At 43.5% G+C, this 16,080-nt stretch overlaps 2 protein-coding genes and 1 long non-coding RNA gene across 9 annotated transcripts in view; 1 reads left to right on the top strand and 2 right to left on the bottom strand.

Moving 5' to 3' along the window:
* LOC148383919 (uncharacterized) overlaps window positions 1–5,788 on the bottom strand; it is a 36,710-nt gene extending 30,922 nt beyond the window's left edge. Inside the window, exon 1 of one of the 2 annotated variants that reach the window (XR_015853572.1) lies at window positions 5,615–5,786. Coding sequence is in view for 1 of the 2 variants with exons in the window: in XM_088358893.1 (XP_088215019.1) it covers window positions 5,615–5,735 (121 nt within the window). In the remaining variant the exon portion in view is untranslated. Of the gene's footprint in view, window positions 1–5,614 lie in introns of both variants that reach the window. The other variant, XM_088358893.1, reaches the window with a different exon arrangement.
* Window positions 1–16,080, top strand: part of LOC148383915 (uncharacterized) — a 151,146-nt gene that overhangs the window by 39,916 nt on the left and 95,150 nt on the right. For all 6 annotated transcript variants that reach the window (XR_015853575.1, XR_015853574.1, XR_015853577.1 and 3 more), the window contains exons 6-7: window positions 10–118; window positions 7,951–8,012. This is a non-coding gene — a long non-coding RNA (uncharacterized LOC148383915). The remainder of the gene's footprint in view (window positions 1–9; window positions 119–7,950; window positions 8,013–16,080) is intronic.
* hs3st4 (heparan sulfate (glucosamine) 3-O-sulfotransferase 4) overlaps window positions 6,145–16,080 on the bottom strand; it is a 52,519-nt gene continuing 42,583 nt past the window's right edge. The window contains exon 2 of the mRNA XM_088358887.1: window positions 6,145–9,919. Within this exon, the coding sequence (XP_088215013.1) occupies window positions 9,265–9,919 (655 nt within the window). The 3' untranslated portion in view covers window positions 6,145–9,264. The remainder of the gene's footprint in view (window positions 9,920–16,080) is intronic.

Here is a 16,080-nt window from a genome sequence, read left to right as displayed (position 1 = left end):
GTAATCCAGTATGACCCAGGAAGTGGAAACAAAGTGGGGAAGGTCGTTATTATGGAACACAAACAGGTGTGCACAACTGAAAACAAAATGGAGCTTCCTACAACTACAATTGACCAATGTAAGTACAAAAAAAAGCTATTTTTGTTCTCTGTAATGCTAAATGAAATCTTACTTATCCACTATACTGACTTCAACATCAGCCAGTGGACTTTGATTGACGATTAGCCATTCAGGCAGAGTTTCTAAAGAGGAAGCCTTTCGCCGTCATTCAAGCGCTAAAGACGAAACCAAGCAAGTACGTTTGCGAGCACAATCTCTCCATCTTCCCCGAAGCTTCTTTTCGACATTAAAAACACAGCAGTAATAATGACCGGCTCTGCATAAGCCCCGAGTGTCTTGAGAGTGGTAATAAAGAGCAGCTTGACTTCAACCTTCTGCCGCACACGTCTTTTCCACAGCAATGTGATGCGAGCATCTTTGCTTGTGACGCGAGCTGCATTTTAATACAATACTCTCGGCATACTACATAATGCATCGCGTGCGCCCGTCTATGCTTTCAGTGCCCCTCACATGAGGCCTCACCTCCATCATTCCACTTTACTGACACCTTTGCGAGGCCTCTTTGCAGGAAAGAAAAAAACAACAACTCCAAACAAACCCAAAGGACACAATCTCGTGAGAGAAGAGAGATGGTGAGCTCTGAAACAATGAAAACAAACGGAGCGATGCTATTTGCCGGGGTGAGCGACCACAGCGAGCGGCAAATATAGAAAAAAATCCGAGGAGCATGAAAAAAAATTCTCTCTGCAAAGTATTCAGAGCATGATAATTGTCCTCATCGTTGATGCGTGGCTTCACAAAACCACGCAACCCATGTGAAAGACACGCACTCGCCCGTTGTCACCTTTGGGCCTCAAGTCAGCTAGCGCGGGGTGAGAGATTAGCTCACTTGCCGGGCCGATCGATGCATTGATCATCGGAGCATGAGGAGTCAGTCGCTATGCGTCATGGAGGCGCTCCTTCAATGTCAGGACTCGTCGCTTTGTTTGCGCCGCAAACGCGGCCACACCTCTCCGGCGGAAAATTAATGATTACGAGCAAAAGGTTAATATCCACTCAGCTGAAAATGAATCAAGACTGAATTAATGAGATCATTACTTGCATGGATTGATAATGAAATTAGTCTTCTTTCCAAGCGGCGGGCTGCCGAGGTATTGATTTGGAAAGGAATGCTTCTGTAAGCGGAGCCCTTGACCGGACGGACGCCCTCTGCTGGGAGGTCCTTGAACTTTTTAGTTTTTGTTTAACAAACAACCTTCAACGTCCCGCTAGCTAACACAGTTGTCGTTCGTAATGTTACAATTGTGTCGGTGCCCGCTTTGGTCGCCTGGAGGCATTATAAAACAGAAAGATGACTCATCTAAATTCTTCTCAGCTCATCAGTACGGCACTAATATTAGTCGTGTGTTACAAAATGTTATTTTTATTTGTGTTGACGCACTGACCCTAAAGAATAATGTTGCATAATGTACAGTAGATGCTATTTAGCATGAGCTAGTGGTCTGAAAGGATAAGCTACTGTATGTGGTTGTTCAAGTAAACAATGCGTTTAGTTAGCAGCATCAATAAATAGACTTTTTTTATTAGTGTTTTTGGATGTGCACACCTGAGCAGTCATTTATTACTCAGTGAATTTAATAGGCAATTTTGCTCTTTTAATTGTGTAAACTAACTGCTATAATGATCTCGCCGCATGCTGATAGTTTGCTTCTGTGCTGGATTTTTTTAATTAAACTTCAGCCCAAACTTTTTTGCTTTAGAGTTGTCTGCTCATTTAGATGCCGGCTTGTTGTTTTGTACTTTGAAACGTGCATTTTGGGTCCTGGATCCCTCGCCGGTTGTTAGCGAAACCATAAAAGCGCTATAGCTGAAGTTGTTCTGTACTGTTGGAACATCTTTACAATCTGTTACCAGAGAAAAGGTGTGATGAAAGAGATTGCTTGATGGCAGAAGAGTCGAAACAGATTCTTCTTTCATGGACCTTTTTTTTGGGGGGGGTCTCTTTGATTTTGTAACTCAAACGAACTCCCCGCCGCCGTTACAAGTTGTTAACGTGACGACCATTTGTCAAAAAAATCTTCTATTGTGCAACACTCGCTTAGCATCACGACTTTAGGATTCTTCTCTCCTCCCTCCCCGGTGAAACGTCGGTCCTCAAAATTTTTAAAAAAGATCGCAGAAAAAGTTTGGTCTCTTTAAATGCATTGGAAAAACTGTAGCGTCTCCGTTTGAAATGGCGCAAACTTGAGATTCATGACATTCCCTCACACTTGTCTCTCTGGCCCCCAGCTTGTACCCACTTTGAGGACCGCTATCCTCCAGCTTTTTCTTCCCGCGCCTCCGTCTCATCTGTCTGGATGCTTTATGTGCGTATGGACAAAAGGTGGGCGTCAGTTTGCAAGGTGCCACGGACAATCAAACACCCACGAGACTCCGGCCCTCAAGGAGCCAAACAAAAACCACCCAAAGCTAGAGAAGCCCTTATTTTTCCTCTCCTGAAATGAATCCATCAGATTAGAAGATCCTTCTGTTTTTTTTCAATGCCTTTTCTTGGGCTTGTGCTGCTTATTAGCCATTCTGCAGTGGCGCTAATGATGTTATCGCCAGCCGTGCGTTCCATTGTGTCCACCGCGGCTCCTCATTTGTATTCCTCGTATTGACGTCGCCCTCGCGAGTGTCAAATGTACCGCACGTCGAGGTATCGGTCGCACTAAAGAGCTGATCCAAACAGACGTGCCGGGCTATTTAAAATGATAATGTAGTCGGCTTGCGCAATTAAGAGACACGCAAGACCTTGATCTGATTCGCAATCTATAAATTATGGCATAGCAAACATTCTCCCTCCGGGCCGGGAATAAAATTTTATATCTATAGATGTATATAAGGAGATAGAAATGCACGTACCAAAGTTGTACATTGAATTAGGTGCATTAACCCCGACGCACTTTTGCAGTTTGTTCTAATAGGGCATTAGCATGCTGGATGCTAAGCGGTAATTTATGGAATTATAGCCGTATCGCTCAAGTAGTGTAAGAACATATTTTAAAGTCAAGACTGGTGGAAATGAAACCATACAATAATTGGCTTGGAGCAGCCACTTTTGATTCGGTGATAAGATTTAAAAAAAAAAAAAAAAAATGTGGCCCATACACATCAGCTGCCCTCGGCCTTCCAGAAGTTGCATTTGCGTTTCCTTGTCTCACCGGTGTGTTGTTGTTTACTCTCATTCATTTATATTCCCGACACGGCCTTCAAATTTATTTACACGTTGTACCTGCAGGTGGTGCAGCGGAGCAAACATAATTAAAACTTCCCTATTCTTGCTTTGAGCCTTTTACTCGTCATTAAACGTCGATGGTTTCTCCGTAAGCGTTTTCCGGGTCGCAACGTGATTGAGAAAGATGTCGCCGCTGACTCCGCCCGTGCTCGTATATCACCTAAAAACCGTCGATGGAGCGAGATTAATGGTTTGATACCGTTCGCTCGCATCCGCATTAAAGCCATTCGCACAGTTTGAGAAGCCGTTCGCAATCTTCTGCTTCCTAATGCAGGCATTAATTATGTATGCCTAATTTATTGGTTTACAGTATCAATGCGCTCGTCTCTCCGTGATTACTGTTTAATTGGTGATTAGATAGCTGCGAGCGCCGGGCCACGCTGGCTGTCATATTTCTTTTTAAAAGCATCTTTTGTGCAACGCGTACGTGTAAACAGCTCGCGCTACCTGCGTTAAACAAAGAGACGCCGGCTCGTTAATTAGCGGAGGATAGGGCGGGCGAATTAGCAAACCTTGTAAACAACACGAATACGCTAGCACCGCTTTTGTGTGCAAGGCCGGCCGCCATGTTGCGTCCTTGTTTTTCATTGCCGGCGGCTCGAGTCCACCTCCGTTCCCGTTTTGAGCAATTATGGCGATTTTGGACAAAAGTAGTTCTCGTGTCTACTAAAAGTATACTTTTGATGCATGCGTAGACGGGAAAAATGAAGCAGACGAGCTCTCTTCAGGTGCAAAGTGGAAGTGACATTTGCCACCGTTCAAATGATGACTCACTCGAGCTGATTACCGCGATCGGGTCGATGCGGGAAGCCGTCTGAAGACGTTTTACATTATTATCGCCGTCGCAACAATGGAGATGGCGGACATTTTTCCGCGCACAAACAAGCCGTTTAGTGGAAATGACTTGGCTGACGTGAGACTTTTACACCCGAGTGGTGGAGTTGAAGCATTCTAGTGGGCCATGGCAACTGCTCTCGTTTATGCTTTTGGCACCCAAAAAAAACATAAATAAGAAAGAAATGAGTCCCAAGCAAGGATCTGTGTGTATTGAATAATTCCTGGCAGGTGCCTGTTATTAAAACAACAACTCTTTTCGAGTTTGCTTTGTGTTCACACATGGCTCGCTGCAAACACACAAATATTTGATGTCGGTGCAGAAGTCCATTAGGAAATGAGCAACTTCACGGGCTGCCAAAGCAAGCTGGCGCTCATGCAGCTTCCTTCCACTACCCCTCCACCCCCAACCCCTCACCAGCTGGGTGTGGGAGTGCGGCTCCGGTCCTCCAGCAGTTTGGCATCGCTGTTGTTGCTGCAGGAACTGCAGCTACACACACACGCACACACACAGACGCAAAAAGCCCCTGTGGCAATCCGCCCCCACGCTCGGTCAAACTTTTGCTACCGACATAAGTCGATGGCGGAAAAAATGCATCAAATTGAATGAAAGGAAGATTGCGTTTAAATTGTATTGACGTCTGTCCAGATTTTAGTTGGAGCTAAGCATGCATGCTGTCTCCATCAACTACCATTCTAGTGATTGATGAATCGGACTCAGTCGTTTTATCGTGTTTATCATCGCACCTACTTTTGCTCGTCATTGTCACAAATGGCAAACGCGAGTTGAGGCGCCACGGCAGGGGGGCCGGCGAGGGTTTGACGAGCGGGCGCCGTTCATCCATCACGGGGCGTTGTCTTTAACGGCGTGCCGGGGACGCCGATGAGCCACATAACGCCGTGCGATCCCCGCCGGGAGGAGCAGTTCAAGGACAACTTAGCATGCCTTTCATGCTTTGTAACTCTCGCAGGATGGATCACAGCACTCTGGCTGAGAAACAAACGAGTAGGAGGTAGCGGGTGTGTGCGTGCGCGCGGGTGTGTGTTATTGACAGATTGGGATCAAAGATTGAGCTCCCCAATGCGAGTGGCTGCGGCAATGCAAATAAGTGCATATTCGTGGATGAATTATAAACGACTGACTTTTTTTTTAAGTGGATGGCTGAGTAGAAGGAATTTTTGGGATTTATTTAAAAGGTTCGAGCAAAGGTCCTCAATTGATACCTTCGGTACTCAGACCTATTATTAGATTTTTTTTTTTTTGGTATATTTCTATATGTGCACATAAAATGAAAACCGATTTGATACTTTTTTGCCTCTATTTAAAACCCAAAGTTTGAGAAAACAGGACATGCCTCCAAGTTAAAGTTAGACATTGACTTTTGGAAAGGGAGGCTGCGAAGTGCTCAAGGTTAGCGGCGCAAAGGGCAGCGTGGGACTTGCCTTGATGGCGGTGGTGGTGCTGGCTTTCCTTCCCAGGGTGACGAAGTGCTCCGCAGAGAGCAGCGAACGTCCAGCCATCCTTGGCCGCCCAACAGGCGGGATTAACGGAGCCATGCATCATCGCCGTGGCAACCAGTGATCTGTAGCAGGCTTATTTATTGACTCTGCAGACGTATCGATTGTCTCCAGTGAGGAAAGTCCAGACGCACTCAACTAGTTATGTAACATAATTAAAATAATAGTAAAGATAAAGAAGAGTGGTGTTCTTCTTGGTTCTTTCGAGGGTTTTTTTTCCCCAGCACCCAGTTTTTTCTGCATTTAGAAAAATGTGTGGTGAATGTTCGGTGAGAGAAATTATGACAATAATTAAACTCTTTTGGTTTGTGAGAATAGCACAATTTTTCAAGCAAAACAATTAAATATTTTTTCCATTTTGTACATTTACAAAAAAAATTACATTTACATTTATTGTACATTTTTTAAATATTGAATAAAATAATTTACAAGACCAGATATGAAATTTCATTTTGTGAAAAAAATAAAAATCTGAATTATTTTTACTCGATCTCATTTGCCATACTATGGTCACTTAAATTAGCACATCTCTATTGTAATTTTATAGTTTGTTTTTTTCAATGTGTCAGCACGGACCATGTACAAGGTCATTGTCATTTGAAAGATTCTATGAAAAATCCTGGAGTCTTTAAAGGCAAACTTGTGGCGCATGCAGAAGGTTAGCATCACTGACGTGTAATTTGGAGCAAATCCAAATGAGAATTAATGAGCCGTGGTAGAGGTCGTACCTTTCTGTTCCAGTTCAGCCGCATATCTGCTCATTGGTTAGCGCTTTTCATGACCAAAGTGTCTTAGAAAACATCAAATTTAGCTTCCGCCGATTGCTAGGTAGCAACCTTGGTGCGTTTCTTTTTCCTAGTGTTTTTTTTTCTTCTAAACTTGACGTCAAACACTCCCTGACATTGCCAATGCTCCGACAGCAGCGGCGGCAGCTTATTTAACAAGCCATTAATCTCTAACGACAGAGGAGAGCATGGCAGCAGATGTTTGTTAACAAACGTTGGCGGGGCCCATCGGTGACGTTCTTCAACCTCACGCGTTGCCGCCACATCGGGAGGACCACGAGGTGAAGCACGAGGCAGTTGGCAGGAGTTTGCTATTATTTCCATGTTGGAAAATAGTTGCGTACCCTTGAGAATGAATAGATAGGTTTGTGAAAGAAATAATTTTTCCGCTCCTTTTTTTTTTTAAAATAAGCGAGTGGCTCGGCTCATTGAAATGGGATGAATGACAAAATGTGCGGCCATTTGCCAAATGAATGATTACCTTTCCTATACAAAGCACTTGGTTATGGAATATTATTTTGATTATAAAACAAGCATACAATTTGAAAACGAGCCTTTGCTGCACGGAATAAAAGTTTCTCATCACCATTTTGTGCAATTTGTGTCGTAATTGTGATGGATACGTCAACCGGGTTAAAGGCATTGCAGAAATCAAGACAAATTTTAATATGCTACCATCAGTCATTTCTAAAGATAATTTTATTTTAATTTTAATACATTTTGTGAATTGGACTAGAACACAGGTGTCAAACTCCAGGCCCGGGGGCCAGATACGGCCCGCCACATCATTTTAGGTGACCCGCGAAGACAAATTGTACATCAAATTTGTGTGTCATTACTTGAATTGCAAATTGTCTTCACTTTTAATATCTTTTTCATTAAATATGTGACCAGTTTTTACTCATCAGATTTGAAAATGAGTTATTTGTCAGTTTGTTTTGTAGCTTTGACTGTATATAATATGAGGTGCTCTACATTTATTTGGATTGATACTCATAATGGCCCTCCGAAAGAAGCTATGACTACAATGCGGCCCGTGAAAAAAATGAGTTTGACACCCCTGAACTAGAACAATAAAATGCTAGCATAATGTATTTATTCATTCAATTTTCTTTTTTTAAAATGAAAATTTCACAAGCCAATCTGCTTGCATTCTCATAATTTTTTTAGCATCTCCATGGAGGAGAATTAGCAATTAGCAGCTTAGCGCGCAATGCGATGGCAGCGGCAACACATCTTCGCCGCTCACAATCATCTGTATGCTAATGTCAACCACGTAGAGAGACTCCAATTATCGACTAATGCTTATGATACGTCAGTGCTCTTATTCAATATGGGCGCCGCTAATGAGCGTGGCGCCGCGCGGCGAGAATAGTGTGCACATTAACGCATTGGTAAACAACAAGGTCGTTGCATGTGCAAAAGACTTGTTCCTTATCATGAAAGTAATAATTGTATCTCTTTTGTCCAAAATAGATATCAAGAGAAAAGATGTGTGGAAAGTTCTGCTTTTGGGTGCTAAGGAATGAAAGTGAAAGGTAAGGACACCTTCAAAAGTATATCGACATGTGTTGTAATAGTTGTCGTCGTTTTATAGTTGGAATTATAATACCGTGAAACCGCTATTTTTGCTCACAGTGATGTCCATGTCCAGTGGAATTAAATTCTCATTAAATTAGCAAGAAAACTGAAATACAGTGATCCCTCGCTACTTTGCGTTTTGTTTATCGCGGCTTCACTACATTGCAGATTTTTTTTCCAAATTAAAAAAACATTTAAAAGTCAAAATAAAACTTCTAAATTGAGGAAACGTGTCTAACCTTTCGGACAATGAAGTATTGCTCCAGATGTTCGTTTACATTCCTTTAGAAGTCCGTTTTCGCGTGTTAGCATGATCGCGAATTAGTATCTTTCCGCTAACTCGTTAGCCTGCCCAGTTCTTCTTCTTGTTGACCATACTTCGCGGATTTCACTTATCACGGGTGGTTTTTGGAACCAATTATCCGCGATAAACGAGGGATTACTGTATGATCGTAAATTAATTTAAGATTAAAATTTAAAATTCCATGAGTATATTTCAATATATTTGGAAAACAAGTCGTACTATCATACTTGACCTTGTTATGTCTGTCAGATAGAATTTGAAATAAATAGGATTCTTCAACCTGAATCTTGATGAAGCCAAAGAGTGACGCTTTGGACCACAGGCGGGGTATCGTTCAAAATCAGTATACTGATATTGGGACATCAACAATAATCTCTGAAGGTTGTGGAACATTTAACTTTGCGATTGACGTTTGCCTTCAGCTACCGCCGTGCATCTGGCACCACACTTCTTGAGTTGACAGAAATATTATCCCTCACATTTTGACGGTAAGGTCAGAAGTGGAACCCGTTGAAAATAACTGCACGGTCAAATTTTGTTGTCACGTTAGAGGTCGGCGGTAGTAATTTTATTATGATGATGAACTTTTTAACGGGTTAGCCAGTGTCACCTCCATGTCATAACTTCACATACTTGTGGGAGTTGTACGCAAGAAAAATCAGCATTTTCCTTTGTAAACCAAAAAAAAAAAGATCATCTCTTTTTCACAAATATAAATATATTTTATGTTTTGGTATGTACAGTAGTCATCTTCCATAATCATCAGCATTAGTTTTGAGAGGGGGAGGGGGAGCAAATGGAAAGTGCCACGATTACGTCCAAGCGTGCTCTCCGAACGCGGAGCAGTTGAGGAGCGTTTTTGTTTCATCGAGTTGGTAGAAGGCTGGCGGCGGCGACGGGTCCCGCTAGACCAGAGAACCTCGAGATATGCTTTCCTCTTGTTTCTCCCATTCAAAATTCTGGCCTGTCATTTGGTAGAACATCATATTAAAGGGCTTGTAGAACTTGTGCAGTCGCCGAATCACGTCCGGCTCGATTTTGGGGTGAGTTCTCCCTTTGGACTTGCCCAGGCAGCGAGGAGTGCTGCTGTCCTCGGGCTTCTTCAGACAAGGAAAGCCTTTCGTCTTGTTGAAGTAAAAGTGTTTGTCTGTGACGATCCTCTTGAGGCCCAAAAAGTCCTGGACTTTGGCCATCTCGCCCGCTGGGTCCACAATGAGCCTCTCGCCGCTGACAAAGTGCATTTGGGAAAGAGGAAAGTACTGCATCCAGCTTTCCAGGTGCAGTGCATATATCCCGATGCGCAAAGCGCTCCACGAGGCATCTATCAGACCCAGGGTTCGGTTTTTGAAAGCGAGAACCTCGAAGGTGGGGATCTCGGCCTTCTTGGAAAGAGTCTGCGTGTAGTCCGAAATGGCCCTGGTAACGGGATTGCGCACCACAATGATGAGCTTGATGTCCCTGGCCATGGTGTGGATGCGCTTGGGGGCTTGGTTGGTCACAAAGTAACTGGGGGTCTTCTCCATTGTGATCTGCCCCTCCAGCGTTGAAGGCATCAGGTCTCTAGGGAGGAAACGGACAGAGACGTCTTAGTGTGCAGACAGATATGGAAGGATGCTTTTGATTTTGTGGGTTTACCCGTCATAGACATGTCTACCAAATACCATGTTGCTAAGTGATACTGAATTCAGGAGCAAGTTGTTTTTTTGAAGTACCATTGGAAATGGTAGATTTCCCATGTGTTTTTGGGTATGGGGTCTAGATTTGTTTGTTGGTCTACCGTATTTTCCGGACTATAAGGCGCTCCGGACTATAAGGTGCACCTTCATTGAATGGCCCATTTTAAAACTTTGTCCATATTTAAGGCGCACCGGACTATAAGGCGCACCATTAATACACTCACAATATAATAACTTGAAATAGTGAAAACAATAACAATATATCAATAATGTTAATATCACACAACACACAAAATAAACATGTAAAGCTTACTTTAATAAGTACAAAATGAAACAGTCAGGTAGATCAGTATACTTTAAAAGTTAAAGTTAAAGATTAAAATAATAACATTAACAATCTTATGAAAGTTAAATGAATTTTTTATTAGAGGTATTAAGTTTGTTTTATTGTTGTTATTGTTTTATGAATAAGAAGGGTGATATTGGTGTTTGTGACTGCAGTAAACAGGCCAGGTTGAGTCATGTCAGATTTTTAATCCAAATCAAATTATTCTCCATGCAACAAATTACTTTATAATCACAAAATAATGATCCATAGTCTTTTTGATTCATGATTCATAGTCTTCAGCGGGCCACTTATGATTGATTTTATGACACAATGCTTCGGGCCAGTTTAAATTTAGTCAGTTTATATTCCGGCCCGCACCGGACTATAAGGCGCACTGTCGGCTTTTGAGAAAATTTGAGGTTTTTAGGTGCGCCTTATAGTCCGGAAAATACGCTACTTATAATAGACCTGTCTACCAAATTTCCTGTGGCCAAGCAAAACTTGCTCCAGTAGCTGAACTAAAAACAAACAAACCTGCAGCTCAGCTAATTTTTGTGTGCGTCCGCTTCCGAAGACTAGCTAAAAACAACAAACAAAGCAATCCCAAGTATATTACCGCTCGCTATTATGTTGCAATGAGCAACGTGTCGTATCAGCTCAAATAATTACACCCATGAAGTCATGCGCAGGAGATAAAAGACAAGAAGATGAAACGGCAGTCGAGCGAGCATGCTCATTGCTTAATTGACTCCATCTGTGTTACTCCAGGAGCTGTTTTGGAACTTTAATAATGAGTCGACTGCATATCATTAATACCGGGGCGCCAGGGGCATTGTTTTGTCATACATTTATTATGCATGCTATGCTCACACTGTGCAAGGCAGTTTTATTCACTCACCCCCTCCCGTACACATTTCACGTCTTTACGTCGGTTGCTCATTCAAGTCCGCCGCCATTCATTAGGAGATTCAAGGTGATTATTTGTCGTAAAATCGGAACGCCCCTCACTTGAGGAACACATCCCACGCAAAGCCATTTGCCATGGCTGCCAATGTTCATCTCACCCAGGTGGCAAATACAACAGCAGCGGCGTCATTGCTGTTTCTATTTCAGTTGAACTAATAATAAAGTGTAGCGTTAGCTTCCGGCGAAAAGCTTATCAAATGTTTACACTTGACGCTCCACGCTGCTTTCTCCTTTTGTGGGTCCCACTGCTAAATTGGTCCATTAGATCCTCTGTGACTCTTACTTAACTGATCACAAACAGAAAGGCGGCAGCTTTTCTGCAAAGCGCGATTCAAAACGACGCCGAAGCGACTCGCGTTTGCTCGCTAAATGAGCAGAGCAAAGTGCAATTATGGCGTCTGTTACTGTCTGGGAAATGAGGAAAAGTTGCTGTGATTGTGCTTGTAAGAGCAGCTTTCCTTCACTTTTGTGTTTTATTCCACGCTCGCCTGTGATATCTCAACACCCGCCCCCGCCTTGTTTCAGACCTACGCTTGCGACGATATACTTGCATCAATCATTTGCACGGCGGACATATTCCAAATGAAGTCTTCTCCGCCAAAGAATCCAATTTAGCCAGCAAAACATAAGATGTGGTTATGCACATATCGACCACCCACTCCGCTCGCACCCACGTCGGCGCACACGCACCGTCATTGGTTTCCGAGCTGAGAATCTTGCAAGTGGCCTGGTAATTGCATCTCAAGTAACAGTATTGCCTTCCTGATGGGTAATTTCCCTCTGGGTTGTGTTTGTCTCTCGACAGTATGGTGCCGCGCATACTCCTGGCGTGTGTTAGGGAAATTAAATCTGTAGATTGCAAATTGACCAGGGAGAATATTCCCTTTCATTAGGTGCCCTCACTTTCCACTAGTAATGCCGGGCGGAAGGTTTTTTATCTTTTCCAGAAGGGCTCCTGCAAACTTCAGTTAGGTACTATGCCATGGCCATAAAAAAAAAATAAAAAAGTTGAAATGGAATCACCTCGGCACAACCAATTTCCTACTCCATAGACACGACATCATTGGTAATGTGCTGTGCGTCTCGCAAAGCATGTCCAATCGTTCAAGGTTACCTTTTTGGAAGCATAAAAGCCGATCGTCCTCATCCGGCACAACACGGAACATTATACGTTTAATTATAGGACAACACAAGCCCAAAGACTCGTTTTGATGGCGCGCCGCAATCACCATCATCATCATCAGTCATGGATCAAGTGCGTTTGAAATGTCAGCAGCCAAGGAAATCACAAAGCCGATAAACAAGCTAGTTGTGGAGGTGGGAGGGGGGCGGCCATCGAGCGGAACAGCGGCAAATAACCGCAAACGCTGACCTCCTCGTTTTGGTTCGTTTTGATTTCTATTTTCGCTCGCTAAGCTTGACTCGGGTCATTCGGGTGGGTAGGCGACGAAAGCCGTGGATCCAAACGGGCCTTCCTCGCCATCTGCTGTTTATCTCAAATATTTGTTTTCCGCATCTCAAATCGGATCTCGTTAGAGTATTCCGGTAGAGTCTTGTGAGTACAGCGTTTAAAATGCCGTGGACTCCAACATCCCAACACAATTTCCGGCGTCTGCGGAATCCAGGGAATAATTTTCAGGCTCAACGAGGTGAAGAGCCAATTTACATTTGTAGAAACTGTTAATCGTTCTGAGCTGTTTGCGGCGGAAAAAGTTCGTTCTCCCGAGAAGCTCAGCTGTCTCTAACAATTAGGGAAGATGAAATAGACACCTCTGCTCGCCCTGGCTTCCCCAACCCCCTCCCCCCCGTCATACCCGTTCGAATCGAGCCGGGCGTCCTCTACGTCAAAGACGATCAATTATCCCAAAAAAGTCTCAGTCATAACCGCTGCCGCATCCTCCGAGAGCAAAATCTGAGAGACGTCAAAGCTTATGAGAGCAGACAAATGTGGTCCTAAATCTTTCTTTCAAAAAGAGAGCGTGATTTTTCGAGTGAATAATGGAGATTGAGTCTCTTGTAGTTTTTGTGTATTATCGACTCGTCTGCATTTGTGGCTCGGGACAAGAATTGTATGCAATTATTTTGTTTTTCTGAGTAGCGTCAAAGCAAACATCAGGAAGCCAAATAGATGGTTGAGGTCGTCCAAGTGGTTATTTATCACCGCCAATCGGCTGATGGATGCTACGGTCAGTTTGCAATGAATAAGACATGGCCGCGCATTGAGCGACATGTTTGCGATAAGCGCCGGCGCTGAGATATTGCTTCTCTGAGCACACGGAGGAAAACACTCCAAATGAGTCATTCCTCAACAAGTGAACGCGTTCTTGTTTGGCACGCACGTGAACGCAAGCCCACAGGCCAGAGCAAAGGCCACCGCCGGGTCTGTTTTGGAGTGGGAGGCATTGTTGCTGTCACAGTTTAAGGTGCCGCTTTTTTGGCGGAGAACAGCGTTGCTCTTCACGCCGATCGGCCCGGTAATGATGCGAGTGCTCGGATCCAGATGGTTTTGTTTTTGTTTGTTTCCAACCTGAGTGTGAACTTTCCACCTGTCAGTGTTTTCTAAGCGGATCTTAGCTTGAAGCTTATCCACTGGGCACTCGCGTGTTTTGTTTGGGTCTTCAAATGCTTATTTGTAGAAAAAGATATCAGTCCAAACCGGGGAGTGTGAGGGGGGGGAGTCAAGTACACGAGAAAAAATGTTTCCTCTTGGTATACCCATTATAGATATTTAAAATATGCCACACTCAGATGAGCCTCAACAAGTTGACACCTGTGTGTTGGGACTTTTTAAATAAGTATACCTTTTCTAGATGTTTTATCACCTATGTCACACCAATCTTGGTTTCCTGATCCCAGGCCAATTAACACCCCACCGTTCTCTCAGTTAGCGCCAAGGTAGGTCACACTAGTTTCCTTCGAATCACAGCGAGTCTGGGATTATTCACTTGAGTCTTGTCTTGTTCCTAAACTCAAGCTAATCAAGACTTGGCCATTCCAAATGTTTTATCAGTTTCATTTGGATTTTAGCTATTCTGTATTTGTTCGCTTGAGTATCTCTCGCTCTACTGTCCTGGGTTAGGCAGTCTTAATTTGGTTAGTCACCTCCCATCCGTTCCAAAAGCTCCCTCACCTGTTTTCTGTTCTTAATCATTACCTTTGTCTCGGCTAGTCTGTAATGGTTCCCTTGACTCTTGCACTCATCTAGTCCGCCCGTGTCGTAGGCGGTTTCCCTTGATCCGCCTGTCTTGGACAGGCATTCCAGTTCCTTCCCAGGTGTTCCCTCACCTGTGTCATGCCAGTTTAGGTTTCCTGAGAGTCCCAGACAGTCAACCCTGCTGTCTTCCGCAATCTTCTTTCACCTTTATCATGCCAGGTTGTTTTTCTTTCCTTTGCATCCAAGTCGTCTCACTCGTGATGACTTAAGTTTGTCGTATTGCTAAAAATAGATTCTTTATCCTCCTCTCAAAAGTCTTGGTGGGTTAATTTTAAATGTGACATACATGCCCACTTTGAGACCCATCAAATAGTTTCCTTGCAGATCACATTTGGCAGCTGATAATAATCCATATCACGATTGTCAGCAAAAGAATAGTACATTTTTCGTTTACCTGGCACTACGTCAAGAACATTTGAGGACAGGAAGTGACAGCTGGTCCTGATCAAAAACCTTATTCCCCGATCTCTCCCCGTCATCCCCTAAAGACCGTCGCGTTTCCAACGGCGCCCGGCCAGCCAGGTACTTTCTCTCAGCGCACCTGCCAGACTGTAGCAGTCGCATCTGAAGGTTTTTTGGACATGAAATAATGTGTGGGAGAAGAGCTATGAGGATGTTTGCAAAGCTGTTTCACGCTGCACCATTACCATCCTCAACAGTCGCCTGAAAGGGAGAAAAAAAAAAGTCTATTTTTAACTGAAGTCTGCGGAGACAATGAGAGCGCAATCTTATCTCCAATCAAATTCTCAAAAGGATATTGCCGTCTTTGCTGTCTCCACATTAGGAGTGTACAAAGGAGGCTGCTGCTTTCCAATGTCTAGAAATAGATAGAACAAAGCCAAAAATAATGATCTTACATTTGTGATGTAATGCAATTAGAAGGAGAAACACGACAGACACACAAACAGGTCATTCGGTTCTTCTTCTCAGTCTCATCCCGTTAATAACGTGGCCAACATGGCCAAAAATGTGTTATTATTATAGGAGATTTTTTTTATATGAGTACCTTTTGAACCATTTTGGGTGAGACGCATTCACATTTCCACGTTTTTTTCAATCCATCCTGGACCTGAAGGTCAATGCGACACCACCACACAAACACAGAAACAAGTCTTCTCTATATGTGCAGAGAGGTAGAAAAAAGCAATTCAGCGGTTTTCTCCTCGCAGAGAAATATCAGGACAAATTTAGCTCTACCTTTACACCCGTCGAAAAAAAAAAAAAAAAAAGTCTGACATTAAGTTTCAAACCCTTTCACGCCAGTATTAATGCTAAACCTCAGCGTGGCGGAACTCCCAACATTTTCCAAAGCTGCTCTACACGGGCAGCGCAAGGTCGCTGGCGAGCTGCCATGAAATACACACAAAATATCCCGAGCGCACCAAATAAATATTGCAAGAGCCATTTTGAATAATACAGGACACTTTTGGGGGTTTGTTCCCAGATGCTATTACCGCGTTCAGTGCACAAGCATGGTGCTACGTCAACTTTACTTCTTCTTCCTAAACTCACCCGTGCGTAAAAAAACAAACAAACA

This window comes from Syngnathus floridae, chromosome 17 (genome assembly GCF_059516105.1).
Source record: "Syngnathus floridae isolate MCC-2025c chromosome 17, RoL_Sflo_1.0, whole genome shotgun sequence".
Taxonomy (NCBI): Eukaryota; Metazoa; Chordata; class Actinopteri; order Syngnathiformes; family Syngnathidae; genus Syngnathus; species Syngnathus floridae.
The sequence above is the reverse complement of the archived record's forward strand: the minus strand, read 5'-3'. Positions and strand labels throughout refer to the sequence as shown.